Here is a 19,248-nt window from a genome sequence, read left to right on the forward strand (position 1 = left end):
TCAAACCATAACAATCTTGAACTTCCAGCCTCCAGAACTGTGAAAATAAATTTCTGTTGTTTAAGCCACTTAGTCTGGTATTTTGTTGTGGTAGCTCTAAAAACGTAATAGCTCTTTCTTTCTCTCTCTCTAGTTTTTATTCTTAATTTCTTCTTTCACTTGATCTTATATGGAACTAATTTAAGTTTCAAGGAAGACCTTCCTCCTTCAAATTATCTGCTAAAATTTTTAGCTTGTGTGATGGATAATTTTATATGTCAACTTGGCTAGGTCAAATATTAATCTAATATAGATGTTGCTGTGAAGATATATTTTTAGATATGATTAACATTTAGATCAGTAAACTTTGAATAAAGCTGAGTAGCCTCCATAATGTGGCTGGGCCTGATCCAATCTGTAGAAGGCATTGATAATAAAAGGCTGAAGTCTTCCGGGGAAAAAGGAATTCTACCTCTAGACTGCCTTTGGACTCAAGACTGAAACTTAAGCTTTTCCCTGGGTCTTGAGCTTGCTGGCCTGCCCTGCAGAGTTTAGACTTGCCAGCCCCCACAATCACCTGAGCCAATTCCTTAAAATAAATCTCTCTCATTGTGTATATACAGCCTGTTGATTCTATTTCTCTGGAGAACCCAGAGTAATACAGATTTTGGTACTGAGAGTGATTCTAGAGGAACAGAATCTTAAGGATGAGTTTTATAAATTGGTTCTCAATATGATAAGATTTAAAGGCCTTAAGGACTTCCTAGTAGTGAATAGAGCACACTGATAACTCACGGTGTGATGTGGCAATGGGGATATGCAAAATACTGCCATTGGATACTCCTATTCAAATACTTACAGGAAATAAGGTTCTGGGTGACTGTATTTGATACCTTAGAACATTTCTGTCAAACTGGTGAGTGCAGTGAGATTGGCTGGTTACTCCTAACATACTACTGGATGGAGGGGGAAAGAAATGATCTTAGGGATTCAATTTCCCAGCTCAAGTGCCACATAAATAACCTAAAAATTTCTCTTTCTGCCCTGAAAGGAACCCTTATATCCTGTAACCACAAGGCTGAGATTGCTGAAAACTAGACCCAAAGTCTCATCCTGAAAATGACTAGATTAAATTACAAATTGAATTCCCAACCTTGTAGGTTGTCTGCTTTTAAAGTGAGGGCATTGACTGGGAAGTAATGGGACTGTGAAAATGGGAATGGAGACATGGGGGAGAGCCTCATGAAGCTGGGTGCATCGAACCCCTGGGCTGTGTTGAGTCTCCTTGGCAAGTAGAAGCAGCGACTCCACCCCATCTGAAAAGATCAACCCTACTTTGCCTAAGGAGATATTTATTACGCCCTCTGAGGTTGTCGCCTTGCAAGACAAAATATTTTCAGTCCCTCTCACCACAACCCCTCATGGCTTCTAGACCTATACCTAGACTTGAGTCCCAGCAGGTCCTGAAAGGAAAGGTGCAAAGCGTGACCCATGAGGTGGTGGGTTACGCTCCAAAAGAACTACATGATTTTTCCAATTTATATAGATAGAAATCTTGGAAATACTTGTGAGGATGGATATTAGGGTGTGAAGCAATGGTGGAAGGAACATAAATTCTGATCTGGCTTAGTTTACTGATGCGAGCCCACTAAGAAGAGATTTTAGATTTAATATTGTTGCTTGCAGGGTTAGAAAGGGCTCTATCAGTTTATTGGGGTGGTTGGCTGAAACGTGGACTAAAAGGTAGCCTACTCTAAATGACGATAAAATGTCAGAACTGCCTGTACGTACTATAGAGGAAGGGATCCAAAGACTTAGGCAGATTGGGATGTTAGAGGGGAATTTGTCATTTAAGACCTACTCACACGACCCTGAGAAATATATTTGTGAGAGTGGTCCCAGCATCCTTGAAGAGCTCTGTGATTGCTCTTCTCTAAAGGTCAGACATTACGGTAAAAATTGCTGCCACTGAATCGGGAAACCTGAATGCAGTGGGTGCAGTTGGATCCCGGAGAGACAGGGGCCACGTGGCAGCACTTGATAGCCAAAGGCAAGGTGATGGTGGCTACAGAAACGGACAGCGGAGTCAACACAGCAATCAAAATAATCTGACCTATGGAGACCGATGATACTGACTAGTTGATCGTGGTGTTTCTAGAACTGAACTAGATGGGAAGTCTACTTAATTCTTACTTGATCCATATAAGCAAAAGAATTCTAGGTCAAGTGAATAAAAGTGTGAACTGAATCATAGAAACAGAGAGTCACAGCCCCTCAATCATTTCCCAGACTTGAGCCAGTTAGAGACTCAGAACCCCTTGAATGAATGAGAGGCCAGATCTGTGAGGAATGTACACTAACAACATTTTATACCATTAATCTTTCTCCCATTCTTCCCCAAAGGTTCTGTGTATTGGGAAAAAGGAAATAATCAGAACTTTGGAGACTACCGGACATTGGCTCTGAACTGACACTAATTCTAGGAGACCTAGAAGGTTGCTGGGGTCTATTGGTTAGAGTAGGGGCTTATGGAGGTCACAGGATAAATGTAGTTTTAGTTCAACTCCATCTCAGAGTGGACCCAGTAGGTCCCTTAACTTACCTTGTGATTACTTCCTCAGTTCTGGAACGTACAATTGGAACAGACGTACTCAGCACCTGATAGAATCCCCACATTGGTTCCCCGACCTGTGGAGTTAGGGCTATTATGGCAAAAAAGGCCAAGTGGAGGCCACTAGAACTGATTCTCCCTAGGAAAATAGTAAATTAAAAGCAATACTGCATTCCTGGAGAGATTGCACATATTGGTGCCACCATCGGGACTTGAAAGGTGAAGGGGTGGTAATCCTACCACATCCCAATTCAACTCACATATTTGGCCTATACAGAGAAAAGATGACTCCTGGAGAACGCAGTGAATTACTGTAAGCTTACTCAGATGGCGACTCCAGGTATAGCTGTTATACAATTGATGTAGAAAGTTAACACATCCCCTGATACATGGTATGTAGCTACTGAACTGGAAAACGCTTTCTTCTCCATACCTAATATAATCGTAAAGACCAGAAGCAGTTTGCTTTCAGCTGACAAGGCCAGCAATACACCTTCACTGTCCTACTTCAGGTCTGAAGGATCTTTACCGCTACGTTATAATTTAGTTTTTGGGGATCTCGATCACTTTTCCCTTTCGCAGGGTATTACACTACTCTAGAACATTGATGACATTATGCTGATTGGACCTACTGAGCAAGAAGTAGCAAAAACTCTAGACTTATTTGTAAGATATTTGTGTGTCAGAGGGTAGGAAATATATGCAACAAAAATTCAGTGATCTTCTACCTCAGCGAAGTTTCTAGGGGTCCTGTGGTGTGAGGCATGTTGAGATAATCCCATCTAAGGTGAAGGATAAATTGTTGCATCTGGCTCTTACTATAACCAAACAGAGGCACAATGCCTAGCGGACCTCTTTGCATTCTGAAGCAAACACATTCCTCATTTGGATGTGCTACTCTGGCCCATTTACCAAGTGACTTGAAAGCTGCTAACACTCTGCAACAGATCCAGGCTTCCATGCAAGCTGCTCTGCCACGTGGGCTGTACGACCCAGTAAATCCAGTGGTGCTTGAAGTGCCAGTGGCCGATAAAGGTGCTGTTTGGAGCCTTTGGCAGGCATGTGGAGGTAAGTCACAGCACAGGCTCATAGGATTCCAGAGTAAAGTCCTGCCATCCCCTGCAAACTCTCTTTCTGAGAAACAGCTTTTGGCCTGCTACTGGGCCTTAGTAGAGACCGCTTAGCAGAAAACTAAGTAGAAAATACTTAACCATGGGCCACCAAGCCGTAAAATTGGGCATACACAGCAGCATTGCATCATCAAATGAAAGTGGTAGATAAAAAATTTGCCTCAAGCAGGTCCTGAAGGCACAAGCAAGTTACATGAAGAAGCTGCCCAAATGTCCATGGCTCCCACGCCTGCTACTTTCCCTTCTCGCTCCCAGCCTGCAGCTGCGGCCTCATGAGGAGCTCCCTATGACCAGTGACGGAGGAAGAGAAGATGTGGGCCTGGTTTACAGAGGGTTCTGCATGATACGCAGGTACCACACCCAAGAGGACAACTGTAGCACTCCGGCCCCTTTGTCAAGACATCTCTGAAAGGCAGCATGGAACGGAAATCCTCCCAGCGGGCAGAATTTTGAGGAGTGCACTTGGTTGTTCGTTTTGCTTGGAGAAAGGCGCAGAGGTATAACTTTATACTGATTCATGGTATAGCTTAGCTGGAAGGGTAAAAAATACGAAGATGTTTGTATACTTGCTCACCAAAGAGTGACCTCAGCAGAGGAGGACTTTAGTAATCAATTGGATAGGATGACTCATTCTGTGCATATCAGTCAGACTGCTTCCCCAGCCATGACCTGTCATTGCCCAAGGGTCTCGTAAACAAAGTGGCCATGGTGGCAGGGATAGGCTGTGTTTACGTATGGGCTCAGCAACGCCGAGTTCCACTCAGTAAGGCTGACCTGGCTACAGCCACTGCTGAGAACTCAATCTGCCAGCAACAGAGACCAACACTGAGTCCCTGATATGGCACCACCCCCTGGGGTCATCAGCCAGCTATCTGATGGTGGGTTGATTACACTGGACCACTTCCATCATGTAAGGAACAGTACTTTTTTCTTATTAGAATAGACAATTACTCTGGATATGGATTTGCCTTCCCTTCATGCAATGCTTCTGCCAAATTTACCATCCGTGGAGCTATAGAGTGCCTTATCCACCATCACGATATTCCATACAGCACTGCCTCTGACCAAGGGGGAACTCACTTTGTCGCAAATGGTTGGTGGTGATGCACCCATGCTTATGAAATTCACTGGCCTTATTATATTCCTTATCATCCTGAAGCAGCTGGCTTGATAGAATGGTTGAATGGCCTTCTGAAGACTCAATTACAATGCCAGCTAGGTGGCAATACCATGCAGGGCTGGGGCGGTGTTCTCTAGGAGGCTATATATGTCCCAAATCAGTGTCTGATATATGATGGTGTTTCTGCCATAGCCAGGATTGAAGAATCAAGGGGTGGAAACAGGAAGACCACCACTCAGCATGATCCCTAGTGCTCCACTAGGATGATTTTTGCTTCCTGTCGCTGTGACCTTATGCTCTGCTGGTCTAGAGGTCTTAGTGGCTCTCTTCATTAATGTAGCCTGGCACTTGAGCCTTTACATTTGCAAACTTGAGTCTTCCTTGAGAGGCGATAGGACACGAAATTATTTTTGGACTGGAGTCCAGATTTACTTGAGCTGTGGAGTCTAGAAGAAATGCTGCATAATATGGAACACATTGCTTAGTACAGGTTCCTTATCTGAAAAACATGAATATTATAGCACCTCCTTCCAAGGATTGTTTGGAGCTGACAAGATGATGCCTGCAGAGTATCGTGCTGCTTGGACCTGATATGCACAACATTCTGTTACTGTCTCTTCTGTTGAGGGAGCTTTCCTGTGATCGCTTTGGTTATTTATTTCCTGCTGTATATTCCATAGTTTGCTTCTGAAATTCCTTTTTTATGTTCCCTTTGTATGCTATCAATTTTAATCATTATTGTCATTTTTAAATCTTTTTTTTTGTGGGTTCTGAAAAAATTCTTTAAGCCAGTTTTCTAAATCACTAATTTGTTTTTCTGTTCAATTTCTGCTTTAGGGGTTTGAGTTAAGTAATTGTGGTTTTTATCTGAAAACAAGATTTTATTATTTTAGATATTTAATTTACACATTTAATCTCACTTTTCAAAATTAAAAAGAATGCTATTCTTCTATATAGTAATTGATACTCTCTATTTAGATACTAAAATAACTACTGGTAACATCTGGATGAATACTTGCCAGGTTTTTTATTATTATATATATATTATATATGTATCATATATTATCATATACATATATGATGAAATATCTCACTATAATACCGCCTTTCCTTTATCCACCCAATATTTCTGTTTCTGTAACAGATGATTCAACACGCGTTCCTCTTGGAAAAGGCAAGGACTACATCAATGCTAGCTATGTTAGAATAGTCAATTATGAAGAAGAGTATTTTTATATCGCTTCCCAAGGACCACTGCCAGGCACCGTAGATGACTTTTGGCAAATGGTTTTGGAAAATAATTCTAATATTATTGCCATGATAACCAGAGAGATAGAAGGTGGAATTATCAAATGCTACCATTACTGGCCCACTTCTCTGAAGAAGCCTTTGGAATTGAAATGCCTCCGTATCTTCCTGGAGAACTACCAGATACTTCAGTATTTCACCATTCGAATGTTTCAAATTGTGGAGAAGTCCGTAAGTCTTTAAAAAATCAGTGTTAGATGTATGTTTCACTACACAAGCAGATGTGTTAGGACTAGAAGTTAAGAGTAGGATGGAAAACAGACTGAGGATACTTTTTTAGGTAAATTTTTACTTTTCCCTGGGACCAGAAACTAAGCCACCACTATTTCTGCTTCTGCTTAAGCAGACTCTGACTGGAAAGAAGAAAATATTGGAAAGGAGAATTGGGGTGGGGAGAGTGAGTATTAGAAGTTGTCTGATCCTAGGATGTAATTCGACTGTTTCTGTGGAGTGTAGAAGATGTTTTGAGTACTTAAGGTGTGCCAATCACCTAGCTGCACACTGTGGTACTTACTGAGTAGTGAAGAGAGTGGTACACTCACTGATACTTCAGTTACTATGATCAGTGGTAATTTGAGATTGTAAGGGATACTTTGGGGGCTCATAAGGGAAGTACTTAGTTTAACTTGTGGTTTTGGGGAAGGTTTAGTGGAGGAGGTGACATCTGGTTTGAGAATGACCCAAATAAGAAAGATGGAAGGAGGAAGTAGGTAATCAAATATTAAATAGGATGCAGTGTATATAGAGAAATATAAATGGTTAAGTATTTCTGTAATGCAAAAGTTCAATGCCAGGGAGTAATGAGAGATGAGGCTATAGAAAGTAAACAAAGGTTACCTGGAACATGAAATGTCTTAGATTTCAGCTGGGGGGCATGAACTTTATTATGAAGATAATTAGGAGACATTGAAGAATTTTAGTAAGAGTGGCATGATCAACTAGGGCATTTGGCATTGGCCTGGAAAGCACAGACAATGGTGTTTTGCAGGTAAAATAACTGGTAGACATACATGACCTATAACTTGTGACTTATAGGTAAAAGGAGGGGTTGGAAATTATGCTATTCAAGATGGTAACCACATGTGGCTATTTATGTTTAAATTTAAGTTATTTAATTTGTATAAAATAACAAATTCAGTTCCTTACTTGCATGTGCCTACATTTCTAGTGCTATTAGTCACCTGTTATGAGTGGCTACCATGTTGAACACATAGATTAAAAACATTTGTATCACCGTAGGAAAGTCTGTTGGGAAGCATTGGTCTAGAATAATTCATGGATTTCTTTGCTCAAATAGATTTGGAAAATAGGAAAGGAATGGTTTACAGGAGAAAGTAATGATTTCTATTGCTCTAGTGGGTAGAATTAGCAAGTAGGTGATACATGTGTTCAACAGGAGTGAAGGGAGTAGGAATTGAACAGGAAGCTTGAAGGCAGTGGTGAGGTTTGGAGTCATCACCAAAGAGGTTGATTGGTGCACAGACAATAACCAGGAAAAGAGTAACTGAGTGATGCTGAGGTTGGACCTATAACTTTGCAAGAGCAACAAAATATGCAACTATGTGATTATTTGCTTTGCAGCAGCATAATTTATGGGATCACTGAACACAAGTATGGGACTGACCCACAGTGAGATGTTGTCTAGTACATGTGGCAAGATGCAAAATATTAAAGGAGTTGAGAGTTTGGTGAAGAGAATGATTCAGATAATGAGCGATGAAGTCAAAATCGTTTAGGGATATGAATGGAATCAGGGGACCAGTCAACTGGAGGTAAATGGAGGATGGAAAGGACTGGAGAGGTCCATTTGGCCACATTGTTGCTGTGAAGCACAAGTGAGGTGGTAGCATAAGAGCTTCTGGTCATAAATTGATGACTGGAGTTGCAGAACTGGAAAATTTTTGATACTGGATGATGGTAAGTCATTAGCATGGTAGCACCCGAGGGGCCGGACGGAGAAGTCACACGAAGAAAACATCGTCACTCTCAGCCTCTGGTATGAAACTATGAGTATAGGAACAAAGATGAGTGAATGAAGTGTGTGAAGAGAACGATGTAGAGATGAACTTGTTTGTCGTCCCTTTAGCTGGGCTACAGGAATTTCATTACATACAGCTGGTTAGAGTTCATCCTCCAACGGTTTTTCCAAGACGGCCTTATGAGTTCCATATTCCTTGATTTCTGGCATAGTTGAAACGTCTTTATACTCACACACATGACATTTTTGGCTGGACAAAATTCATGTATCATTCTTCCCTCACTCCAGGTGTTTTGAAATCTTGGCTTTCCTGCAGCCTCATGGTGCAGAGGCAGCTGGTAGGTTGGGGTGCAGGAGGCCCGCATTTCAGTGCCAGCTCTGAACATGGGAGTCTTGACCTAGCATGCGTCTTTAATGCCCTCAGCCTTACTCTTTTATTTGCAAAATGGAGGTAAAATAGTGCCTACTGCACGCGGTTGATGTGAGGATTAAATGAGGTAATGCATATGAAGCCCCTAGCTTTCCTGACACATAGTAAGTGCTTCATTTGTGTTACCTGTTAGTGTTCTTGTTCTTATTATTGTTACTGTTTTCTCCTTTGTAAAATGGAGAAAACTTCTATTCCTGGTAACTTTCAGAATTCTTAAAAACATCAAAATGAGGTTTGAGTATTCTTTGAAAGCTCTGTATAATACTAATGTAATATCATATAGCCATCATCATTATTATTATTGGTACATTAAAAATTGAAAGGAGATCTCTAATACAAGAAATTGATAAATCTCTCCCTCTCTGTCTCTCTCTCTAACAGACAGGAACTAGTCACTTTGTAAAACACTTGCAGTTCACCAAGTGGCCAGACCATGGCACTCCTGCCTCAGCAGATGGTTTCATAAAGTACGTTCGTTACGTGAGGAAGAGCCACCTTACGGGACCCTTGGTTGTTCACTGCAGTGCTGGTGTAGGCCGGACGGGGGTGTTCCTATGTGTGGATGTCGTGTTCTGTGCCATCGAAAAGAACTACTCAGTAAGTGTGGGAATTGATGTTGGCAAACACACTGCTTTTAACAGCCTGACGATATTGGAAGACTGATATTCAGCCTTCAAGAGCAACTCGGTAAACTGAAAGCACATGTGCGTCGGATGCTTGGTTCTCACTGAGCTCCCTGCAGGTTGCTGGAGCTGTTGTGAGGATTAAAACACTGATGTAAATAAATGGCTTAGAACACAGTAGACACGCAGTAAACGTGAGTGCGTTTTCCTTTTCCTTCCCTCCACCCCGACACGTGGTTTTTAGAACTTGCTAGAGGATGTTGCTGAAGTGTGCCTGTTTTTAATGAATGTAAATAACATGCACATGAGTGTGTTAGAAAAAGATGTCTACTTCAGAGTTAATGAGAGGTCTCTGGGTTTGACTGCCAGTTTGCCACATGCTTTAGATTTTGGTGACTTTGTATAAATCGTTCATCCTCTCTCAAACCCCCAGTTTTCATGTAAAATAAGGCTAATAATATTGTTGGGTTTGACTCAATCATTAATAATCCTTTACTATCCTCTTTAATTTGGAACCAGCTAAGAGAGAGAGACAGAAATCAGACTATTTTCTGTATTATTAGCTTTTTATTTTTCAAATTTTATTTATTAAAATAGATCTCATCTGTGTTCCTTTCTCCTTTTATTTTTAGTTGACATGTGAGAATTGTACATATTTACGGGGTGCAGAGTGATACTTCAATATATGTAGACTGTGTAATAATCAGAGTAATTAGCATATCTATCACCTCTAACATTTACCATTTTTTTGTGTTGGGAACTTCAGTGTCCTCCTTGTAGCTTTTTGAAAATGTACAGTAAATTATACTTAACCACATTCATCCTACAGTGCTATAGAACACTAGAAGTCATTTCTATCTAGCTGTAATTTTGTATCTGTTAAGCAACCTGTCTCCATCTTCCTCTCCCTCCTACACTTCCCAACCTCTATAACCTCAATTCTGCTCTCTATTTCCATGAACTAAATTATTTTTTAGCACCCACATGTGAATGAGAATATACGATATTTATCTTTCTGTGCCTGACTTATTTCTTTTAACATAATGCCCTCCATGCTTGTCCATATCGCCATGAATGACAGTATATCATTATTTAATATGGCTGAATAGAATCCCATGGTGTATATACACTAGATTTTCTTTATCCATTCATTTGTTGATGGACTTTTAGGTTGATTCCATCTCTTAGCTGTTGTGAATAGTGCTGCAATAAACATAAGGGTACAGATATCCCTTTGATATACTGATCTCCTTTCCTTTGTATAGATACCCAGTGTTGGCATTGCTGGATCATATAGTAATTCTATTTTTAGTTTTTACAGAAATCTCCACAGTGTTTTCCATAATGGCCGTACTAATTTACATTTCCACCAGCAGTGTCTAAGAGCTCCATTTTCACTGCATCCTCGCGAACATTTGTTATTTTTTGTCCTTTTGATAATAGCCATTAAAAATGGGGTGAGATGATATCTCGTTGTGGTTTTGATTTGCATTTCCCTGATGATTCATGATGTTGAAATTTTTTCATATATTTCTTGGCCATTTGTATGGCTTATCTTGAGAAATACGTGTTTAGATCCTTTGGCCACTTTTTAATCAGGCTGTTTATTTGTTGTTGTTGAGTTGTGTGAGTTCCTTTTATATTGTAGATATTAATCTTTTGTTGGAAGAATAGTTTGCAAATACTTTCTCCCATCATGTGGGTTGTCTCTTCAATTTATTACATGTTTCCTTTGCTGTGTTTAGTTCAATACAGTGTCATTTGTCTATTATTGTTTTTGTTTTCTGTGTTTTTGGAGTCTTCACCATAAAATCATTGCCTAGATCAATGTACTGAAGCATTTCCTCTATGTTTTCTCCTAGTAGTTTTATAGTTTGGGTCTTGTGTTTAAGTTTTTAATCCATTTTGAGTTGATTTTGGTAAATGGTGATAGGTAGGGGTCTAGTTTCATTATTCTGGGTATGGATATCCACTTTCCCAGTACCATTTATTGAAGAGGGTATTCTTTCTCTAAAGTATGTTTTTCGTGCCTTTGTCAAGTCAGTTGTAAATACGTGGATTTATATATGGTTTCTCTATTCTGTTCCATGGTCTATGTGTCTGTTTTTATACCCAAACTATGCTGTTTTGTTTACTGTAGCTGTGTAGGATATTTTGAAATCAGGTAATATAATGCCTCCAGCTTTGTTCTTTCTGCTTTGGCTATTCAGGGTCTTTTATGGTTCCATATGAATTTTAGGATTGTTTTTCTGTTTCTATGAAGAATGTCATTGGTATTTTGGTAGGGATTGCATTGAATCTGTAGATTTCTTTGGGTAATATGGGCATTTTAACAATATCAATTCTTCTAATCCATGAGCATGGGATGTCTTTCATTTATCTTTGTTCTCTTCAATTTCTTTCATCAGTGTATTACAGTTTTCATTGTACAGGTCTTTCACCTTTTTGGTTAAATTTGTTCTTAGGTATCTTTTTGAGCTATTGTAAATGAAATTGCCTTATTTCTTTTTCAGTTAGTTTTTTATTGATACATACAAAAGTCACTGGTTTTTGTTTGTTGATTTTTTAATCCTGCAACTGAATTTGTTTATCAGTTCTAAGAGTTTTTTGGTAGAGTCCTTCAGTTTTCCTCTGTATAAAATTATGTTATCTTCAAATAGGGACTATTTAACTTCCTCTTTTCCAATTTGGATGCCCTTTATTTCCTTCTTTTGACTAATCACACTGGCTAGAACTTGTAGTGCTATGCTGAATAGAGTGGTGAAAGTGGGCATCTTTGTCTTGTTCCAGTTATTAGAAGAAAGGCTTTCAGCTTTTGCTCATTTATTATGCTTTTAGCTGTGTGTTTGTCAATATGGTCTTTATGGTGTTGAGAGATGTTCCTTCTGCGCCTAATTTATTGAGAGTTTTTTTTTTTTATCATGAAGGAATGTTGAATTTAACAAATGCTTTTTCTGTGTCTGTTGAGGTGATTATGTAGTTTTTTTCCTTCGTTCTGTTGATGTGATGTATCACATTTATTGATTTGTGTATATTTAACCATCCTTCCATTTTAGGTACAAATCCCACTTGATCATGGTGTATTTTGTTTTTGATATGCTGTTGGATTTGGTTTGCTAGTATTTTCTTGAGGATTTTTGCATCTATGTTCATCAGGGATATTGGTCTGTAGTTTTCTTTATTTGTTTTGTCTTTGTCTGGTGTTGGTATCAGGTTAATGCCAGCTTCATAGAATGGGTTTGGAAAAAATCCCTCCCCTTTAGTTTTTTACAGCATTTTGAGTAGAATTGATGTTAGTTCTTTAAAACTTTGGTAGAATTTAGCAGTGAAGTCATTAGGTCCTGGGATTTTCTTTGTTAGGAGACTTTTTATTACTGAGTCAATCTTGTTACTCATTATAGGTCTGTCCAGGTTTTCTATTTCTTCATGTTCAATCTTGGTAGGTTGTATGTATCCAAGAAATCATTCATTTCTTCTAGGTTTTCCAATTTGTTGGCCTATAGTTGTTTGTAATAGTCTCTAATTATCCTTTGTTTTTCTGTGGTATCATTTGTAATTTGTTCTTTTACATTTCTGATTTTATTTATTTGGTTTTTCTTTTTTCTTGATTAGTCGAGATAGTGGTTTATTGGTTTTGTTTATCTTTTTTAAAAGCCAAATTTTCCTTTCATTGATGTTCTGTATTATTTTTTAAGTCTCTTTCACTTAGTTCTGCTCTGATGTTTATTATTTCATTCCTTCTACTTATTTTGGGTTTGGTTTATTTTTACTTTGGTAATTCCTCAAAGTGCATCATTTGGTTGTTTATTTGGTGTTTTTCTATTTTTTTGATGTAGGTGTTTACTGCTATAAATTTCCCTCTTAGTAATGTTTTTACTGTATCTCATAGGTTTTGATATGTTTCCATTCTCACTTGTTTCAGGAAATATTTAAATTTTCTTCTTTAATTCTTCATTCGTTCAGTGGTTGGTTATGAGCGCGTTATTTAATTTCCACATATCTGTAAAGCTTCCAAAGTTCCTCTTGTTATTAATTTCTGGGTTTTTTTTTTTTTTAGAAAAAACTAGAAATATCTATTTGTGGTCTGAAAATATGCTTGATATGATTTTAATTTTTTAAAATTTCTTGAGACTTGTTTTGAGGCCTAGGATATCATCAGTCTTAGAGAATGTCCCATGAGCTGATGAGAAAAATGTATATTCAGTGGTTTTGCGGTAGAATGTCCTGTAAATGTCAGTCAGGGCCATTTGTTCTAGAGTTCTGTTTAAGTCCATTGTTTCTTTGTTAATTTTCTGTTTGGAGGATCTGTCCTGATCCATCAGAGGGGTGTTGAAGTCTCTGGCTGTTATGGTGTTACTGTTTATCATTTTGTTTAGATCAAGTAGAGTTTGCTTTATGAATCTGGGTGCACCTGAGTTAGGTGCATAAATATTTAGAATTGTTATGTCTTCATGTTGAATTGTACCCTTCATCATTATATAGTGACCCTCTTTGTCTTTCATTACTTTTGTTGATTTGAAGACTAAGTTATCTGAAATCAGAACTGCCACACCAGCTTTCTTTTGGCTTTCGTTTGCTTGAAATTTTGTTTTCCATCCCTTCACCTTGAGTCTGAATACATCCTTGTGGGTTAGATATGTTTCCTGAAGACAGAAGATACTTGCCTTGTGTATATTTATCCATTCAGCCAGCCTATGTTTCTTTAGTGGGCAGTTCAAGCCCTTCACATTTATTGAGAGAATTGATAAGTGTGGCAGATTTCTGTTCATCCTGTTGAGGTGAACTTTGTTGCTTTGTTTTCTCTCTTGAGCCATTCTGGTATCTGGCCTTTGACCTTTAGCTTTTGGATGATTTTACATTGGTGAGTGTTTATTGTGCTCATCATATGTAACACTGTTTGAGTACTTTCTGGAGGGAAGGTCTTGTCTTGATTAATTCCCTCAGTCTTTGCTTATCTGACAAGGTCTTTATTTCTCCTTCATATACAAAACTTAGTTTTGCAGGGTACAGGATTCTAGGCTGGGCATTATTCTGTTTGAGAAGGGTAAGAATGGGGCCCCAGTCTCTTCTTGCTTGTAAGGTTTCAGTTGAGAAATCTGGAGTTATTCTTATGGGGTTTCCTTGTAGGTTACCTGCTTCTTTCACCTTACAGCTCATAGGAGGGCCTCACTGGTGGTTATTTTGGTCAGTCTAATGACTATGTGTCATGGTGTCTTCGTGTTTGTGATGAGTCTCCCAGGAGTCCTTTGAGCTTCTTGTACCTGGATATCTAGATTTTTAGCAAGGCCTGGGAAATTTTCCTCTATTATATTCTCAGATAGCTTATCTGATCCTTGTGTATTTTCTTCTTCACAGTCAGGGATGCCTATGATTCTCACATTAGGCCTCTTCACATAATCCCACATTTCTTGTAGGCTTTGCTCTTTTGTCTTATTTCTCTGCTCTATCTCTGTGAGTGACTTATTTAATTGAAAGGTATGATCTTCAATCCCTGAGATTCTTTCTTCTGTTTGATCTACCCTGTTCTTGAGGCTTTCCACTGTGTTTTGTAATTCCTTGAATAAATTCTTCATTTCCAGGAGTTTGGTTTTATTTTTCTTTAATATTTCAATTTCTTTAGTGAATTTTTATTTCAAGTCCTGGATTTTTTTGTGTGTGTGTGTGGTTTCTTTGTGTTAGTTATCCATTTTTTCTTGCATATCATTGAGTTTTCTTACAATCCATGTTCAAAATTCTTCTTCTATCATTTTAGTGTTCTGAATTTGGTTGATGTCTATTGCTAGAGAGCTGCTGTTCCCCCTTGGGGGTGTGATTTCCATTTGATTCTTCATACTTCCAGAGTTGAGTTCTTTCACTGATTCCTTCCCATCTGGATCAGCTGTTGCTTCTTACCTTTAGATTTTCGTTTGGATAATGACATGCCTTGTTTAGTCTTTGAGCCAGTAGGTGGTGTTTGTGGGTGAGATTTGACCACACCCTTCATGATGAGTTAATAGATGGAGTAAAAAGGTGTGCAGAATGACCTCCCTGTCAGTAGGTGGCACTTGCTGGGAGGAGCAGGCTACAGTGTTGCTTTTGGGTCCTGTAACCAGGTCTTGTTCCTCTGGAGAGGCATTTTAGTGCTTCAGGTGGTGGGTGGGGGCCTCAGACTTCCAGGTGTGTCTTTATTCTCCACCTCAGTGGGGGCAGGTCGGGAGTGACTCTGGGCGGAGCTGGGTTGGGTGAGCCTGCCCTCAAGCTCTGCAAAGCTCCCCTGCTGTTAGCAGGGGTCAAAAGTCTGTTTTCTGCTTCTGGGCAAGGCTGCCAGGGAGGGGCTGAAATGGCCCCACTCAGCTAAAAAGTCTGCATGTGGGGGTGGGGCTGTCTGAGACCTGCAGTCTGGAGCAGGCCTCTCTCCTTTCCCCCCTCCCCTATTCCACAGTTTCTCCCAGGCCTCTGCCAGCAGGAAGGACCTCAAGCCAGCGGATCTCCCCTGGCCGTGGTGCGGCCAGGAGGTTCCCTGCCCAGGATCGCAGCCTGGGCTGGGCACACCACCTTCCTGTGGGAGGAGGGTTGCCCCTCAAGCACACTGATCTGCCCCTGAAGGCACACACTCCTCAGTAGGCTCGTTCACAAATATCCCTTCTGTGCCCCAAGGCAATGCTATCGAGACCTGGGTGCATGGGATCTGGTCTGTAGGCCTGTCCCCTGGAGATCAATCCCTGACCCTGCCAGAGAGAAGAGTGCTAGTCTCAAGTCACCCACGGGGTGCCCAAGCTGGATTGATGTCTCTCCGCCTTGGGATTTGGGGATTTGCCCCGCTCTCCTGGAGTCACCAGGCAAGCAGCACCTGGGAGGGCTGGTGGAAAGGGAGCTCACAGTCTGTGTACACCTCAGTCTGCTGTAGGGCCCCAAAAGGAAAGGTCCCATTCCCTGCAGATGCCTCCGAGTGGTGGCTGAATTGTCTCTCTCAACAGCCGCAGGTAGGGGAGGGGAAGTGGAGAATGAAGCAATATGGCACCTGCCCATCGGCTCAGATCTGTGGGCCAGGATGTGCCCCGAGGGAGCTGGGAGCCTGCTTGTCCACAAGAGGCCACCGCTCACTGGCGGCAGCCATCTCTGGGCTGGTGTCGGCAGGTGTCTCCAACCGCTCAGGAGCCCACCAGCAGTCCGTGATGCAAGGGAGGGGAAAGTTATCTGCTCCACCTACCCTTGCCTGGTCTCCACGCCTCTCAAAGGCCTTTCTCCTTCCAGTTCTCCTCCGCAGCGTCTTCCTGTGGAGTCTCCTGTGGTTTCAGGCACTCTTCCTTCTGACCCTCACCCAACCTATGTTCGTCTGCCTGTTTATTTTTTTTCACTTTCTTCTAAAATCTGCCTTTCTTGCAGAGACATTCTGGTTGGCGGTTTTTCTTGTCCACCATCTTCAAACGCCCCTTTCACCTAAAAATCTTAATTATAAAATGACAAGTTATAAATATAAAGATGTGCTTACTTTTTTCAGTTTTTATATGCTTTTGGGTTACAGTTGACAAGCCTTAAAATAAAATGTGTCACGTGTCAACATGGTCTTGCTACACGTGGCTGGTACTAATCTTATACCACATGTGACTCTCCTAGCAAGGTCAGCAACACCCGGCTGGTCTGTATCCTGTTCAGCTGATGACACTCCTGATGCTGCATCAGTGTCAGATTGCCATGGAGCTTCTAAACACTCCTGGTTTCTAGACTCATCTCACTGTGGACTAGCAGTAGGCCTCTGGACCTGCACCAACTCAGCAGCCACGCCTGGCCATGATGGTCTCCACGTGCAGCTGCAGAGTCTGGTGTCGGGCTGACAGTGCTCAGGGTCTCCGTTTGAGTCGACAGGGCCCTTTGTGTGAGAAACAGCAGCGCTACTCTTGGGACAGAGAAAGTCCTTTATACTTTTCCAGAATTATGATGCTGCTGTAAGTTCTCCTTTTGGATAACAGATACATGAATACGAGGGCAAATGTGTTGTTTTTTTTTTTTTTTAGAGTGTTTCTTATTATAAATGATTGCTTACTGCTTTCATCTGAAAACCTATTAAAGCAAGTCTTCCTTATCCATGTAACTAAAAATGTTACATTTACTTGTGTCTGAAAATGAGTCCTTTCTGGTTAAAACTTGACATCTATGTCTTTTACTAGAAAGGGATATGGAATACTCATTTGGCAATATGTAGGTTTGTGTTTTTCCCTCTACATGGATAATGCAAAATTACTGTCATCTTATTGCAGTTCGACATTATGAATATAGTGACCCAAATGAGAGAACAGCGTCCTGGCATGATTCAAACAAAGGTAAGTTTTCAGGACATGAATTCTAACGAGGATAGTGAATACAACGATTAGTGTTATATAGCACTGTACAATTTATAAAGCATTTTCTCCTACATGATCTCACTGAATTCATGCTGTTAGAGTTAGACATAGCTTTGCTCTGAAATTCCTGACAAAGCACAAGTTCAGAGCAATGAGGTCCGCTCTGCAGGTCACTCAGACAGCAAGGGGAGGAGCCAGGACTGAAACTGATGTCTCCTGATGCCCAGGCACAAGCCTTGCCCATAATGCCATGTTATTTATGTAACATCTAAAGTTAGTTTTAATAAATTTTTGGATAGCAATTTGAAATATTTATTTGCCACTGACAAGATTATTGACATGTAATAAGAAGATATTTATGTCATAGATTAGTTATTAATCATTGGAGGAGGGCGTCAAGAGAGTATGGATAATGAAAACAGTTATACCTAAATCTTTGCACTGTCTTGTTCTTAGGCCAATGTCGTGAAGCATTTTATTTGAACTAGTATGGCTTGAGAGACTCGAGGCTAGATCTTTATATACACATATGGTTTGAAATGTCAAGATTAATGTAAGGGACTTTTTAATTTGATTTAGCCAGGGAACATATAAAGAAGTTGAGATTGACAGTTTTCCCTAAGTTTAGTTAAGCCTTTAGGGAATTAGTTCTAGACCAAAAACTATATTATGATAATTTATCTTCCTTGTATTTAAAAAAATATATTTGCATAAAGAAGCTCTCATTTAAGTGTTTGCAGTTAGATGTTTGCTCTCTTTAGGAACCTCCCAGTGTGGCTGAAAATTCAAATGTGTTCTCTGTGGATATTGGTATTCAATTGCTTAACATTCTGTTGTTTTTCATACATGTGTCTGTAGGAGCAGTATCACTTTTGTTATGAAATTGTGCTTAAAGTTCTTCAGAAACTTCTGACTTTGGACTAAGAAGTACTTCTGCTGCCTCTCGCTTGAACTTACCACATGGCTTTGAGCCTCCTCATAAAGAACACGTTGGAGCTTTGCTGAAGGGCTTTGTTATGACTACAGTCTGCTTTCTTGGTGTAAAAACTCCCTGAAGGCAGCATCATTTGGTTTGGGGTGAGCAGCGTTTGCTCATTCATCTTACTAGACAATACCAAAAATACTCTCCCACGTTTTCCAGTGAAACAAAAGTTACATAAAGCAACTGCAGTTTGGCTATTTCGTTGAAGGGATTACAGAGCCCAATAAAGGACTGAAACTATATTCATTAAGATTTGATTTGGAAAGGAAAAGAAGAGGCCAGTTAGAATATATTAACTTTCAACACAAATTGGCGTCCGTTTTCCTCTCCCTCATGCTCCTGCAGGGCCCCAGAGACCTCTGAGGAGCTGCCTTCCTAGAGCAGCAAGACAAGGACGTGCTGGTCTGGGAAGCATTTCATGGGTGGGCAGGGCTCCCCTTCTCCATCACTTGAGCACACTGGTGAACAGTCCAAAACTAAAATAGATGTTTATATAGAAAGTCCAAGAGGAAATTTTTGCCTAGCCTGAGTTCTTTCCTATCCCACCCTAACACTTAACATATTACTCAGTCTGCTTTGTTAAAAGCAAATATTACATTTTACTTGCCTCTTACTCTTTGCCTTTTAGCTAACCAATAAACTTTGATGTAAACATTATTATGTAATTCTGAGTCATTTATGATATCTCTCATTCCTGATGTGCTTTTTAAACTAAGATCTGTGATAGTTTTTTTTTTTCAGAGTTCCATTAAATCATTTCTTTCCA

General features: G+C 40.1%; 1 protein-coding gene across 1 annotated transcript in view; it reads left to right on the plus strand.

Moving 5' to 3' along the window:
- The window catches only part of PTPN20 (protein tyrosine phosphatase, non-receptor type 20), a 28,664-nt gene extending 10,195 nt beyond the window's left edge, over positions 1–18,469 (plus strand). The window contains exons 3-6 of the mRNA XM_012651269.1: positions 5,985–6,319; positions 8,938–9,153; positions 17,417–17,479; positions 18,359–18,469. Of these exons, the coding sequence (XP_012506723.1) occupies positions 5,985–6,319; positions 8,938–9,153; positions 17,417–17,479; positions 18,359–18,424 (680 nt within the window). The 3' untranslated portion in view covers positions 18,425–18,469. The remainder of the gene's footprint in view (positions 1–5,984; positions 6,320–8,937; positions 9,154–17,416; positions 17,480–18,358) is intronic.
- Positions 18,470–19,248: the final 779 nt, after the last annotated feature.

The sequence above is a fragment of the Propithecus coquereli genome, unplaced genomic scaffold (assembly GCF_000956105.1).
Source record: "Propithecus coquereli isolate 6110/MARCELLA unplaced genomic scaffold, Pcoq_1.0 Scaffold351, whole genome shotgun sequence".
NCBI classification, from domain to species: Eukaryota; Metazoa; Chordata; class Mammalia; order Primates; family Indriidae; genus Propithecus; species Propithecus coquereli.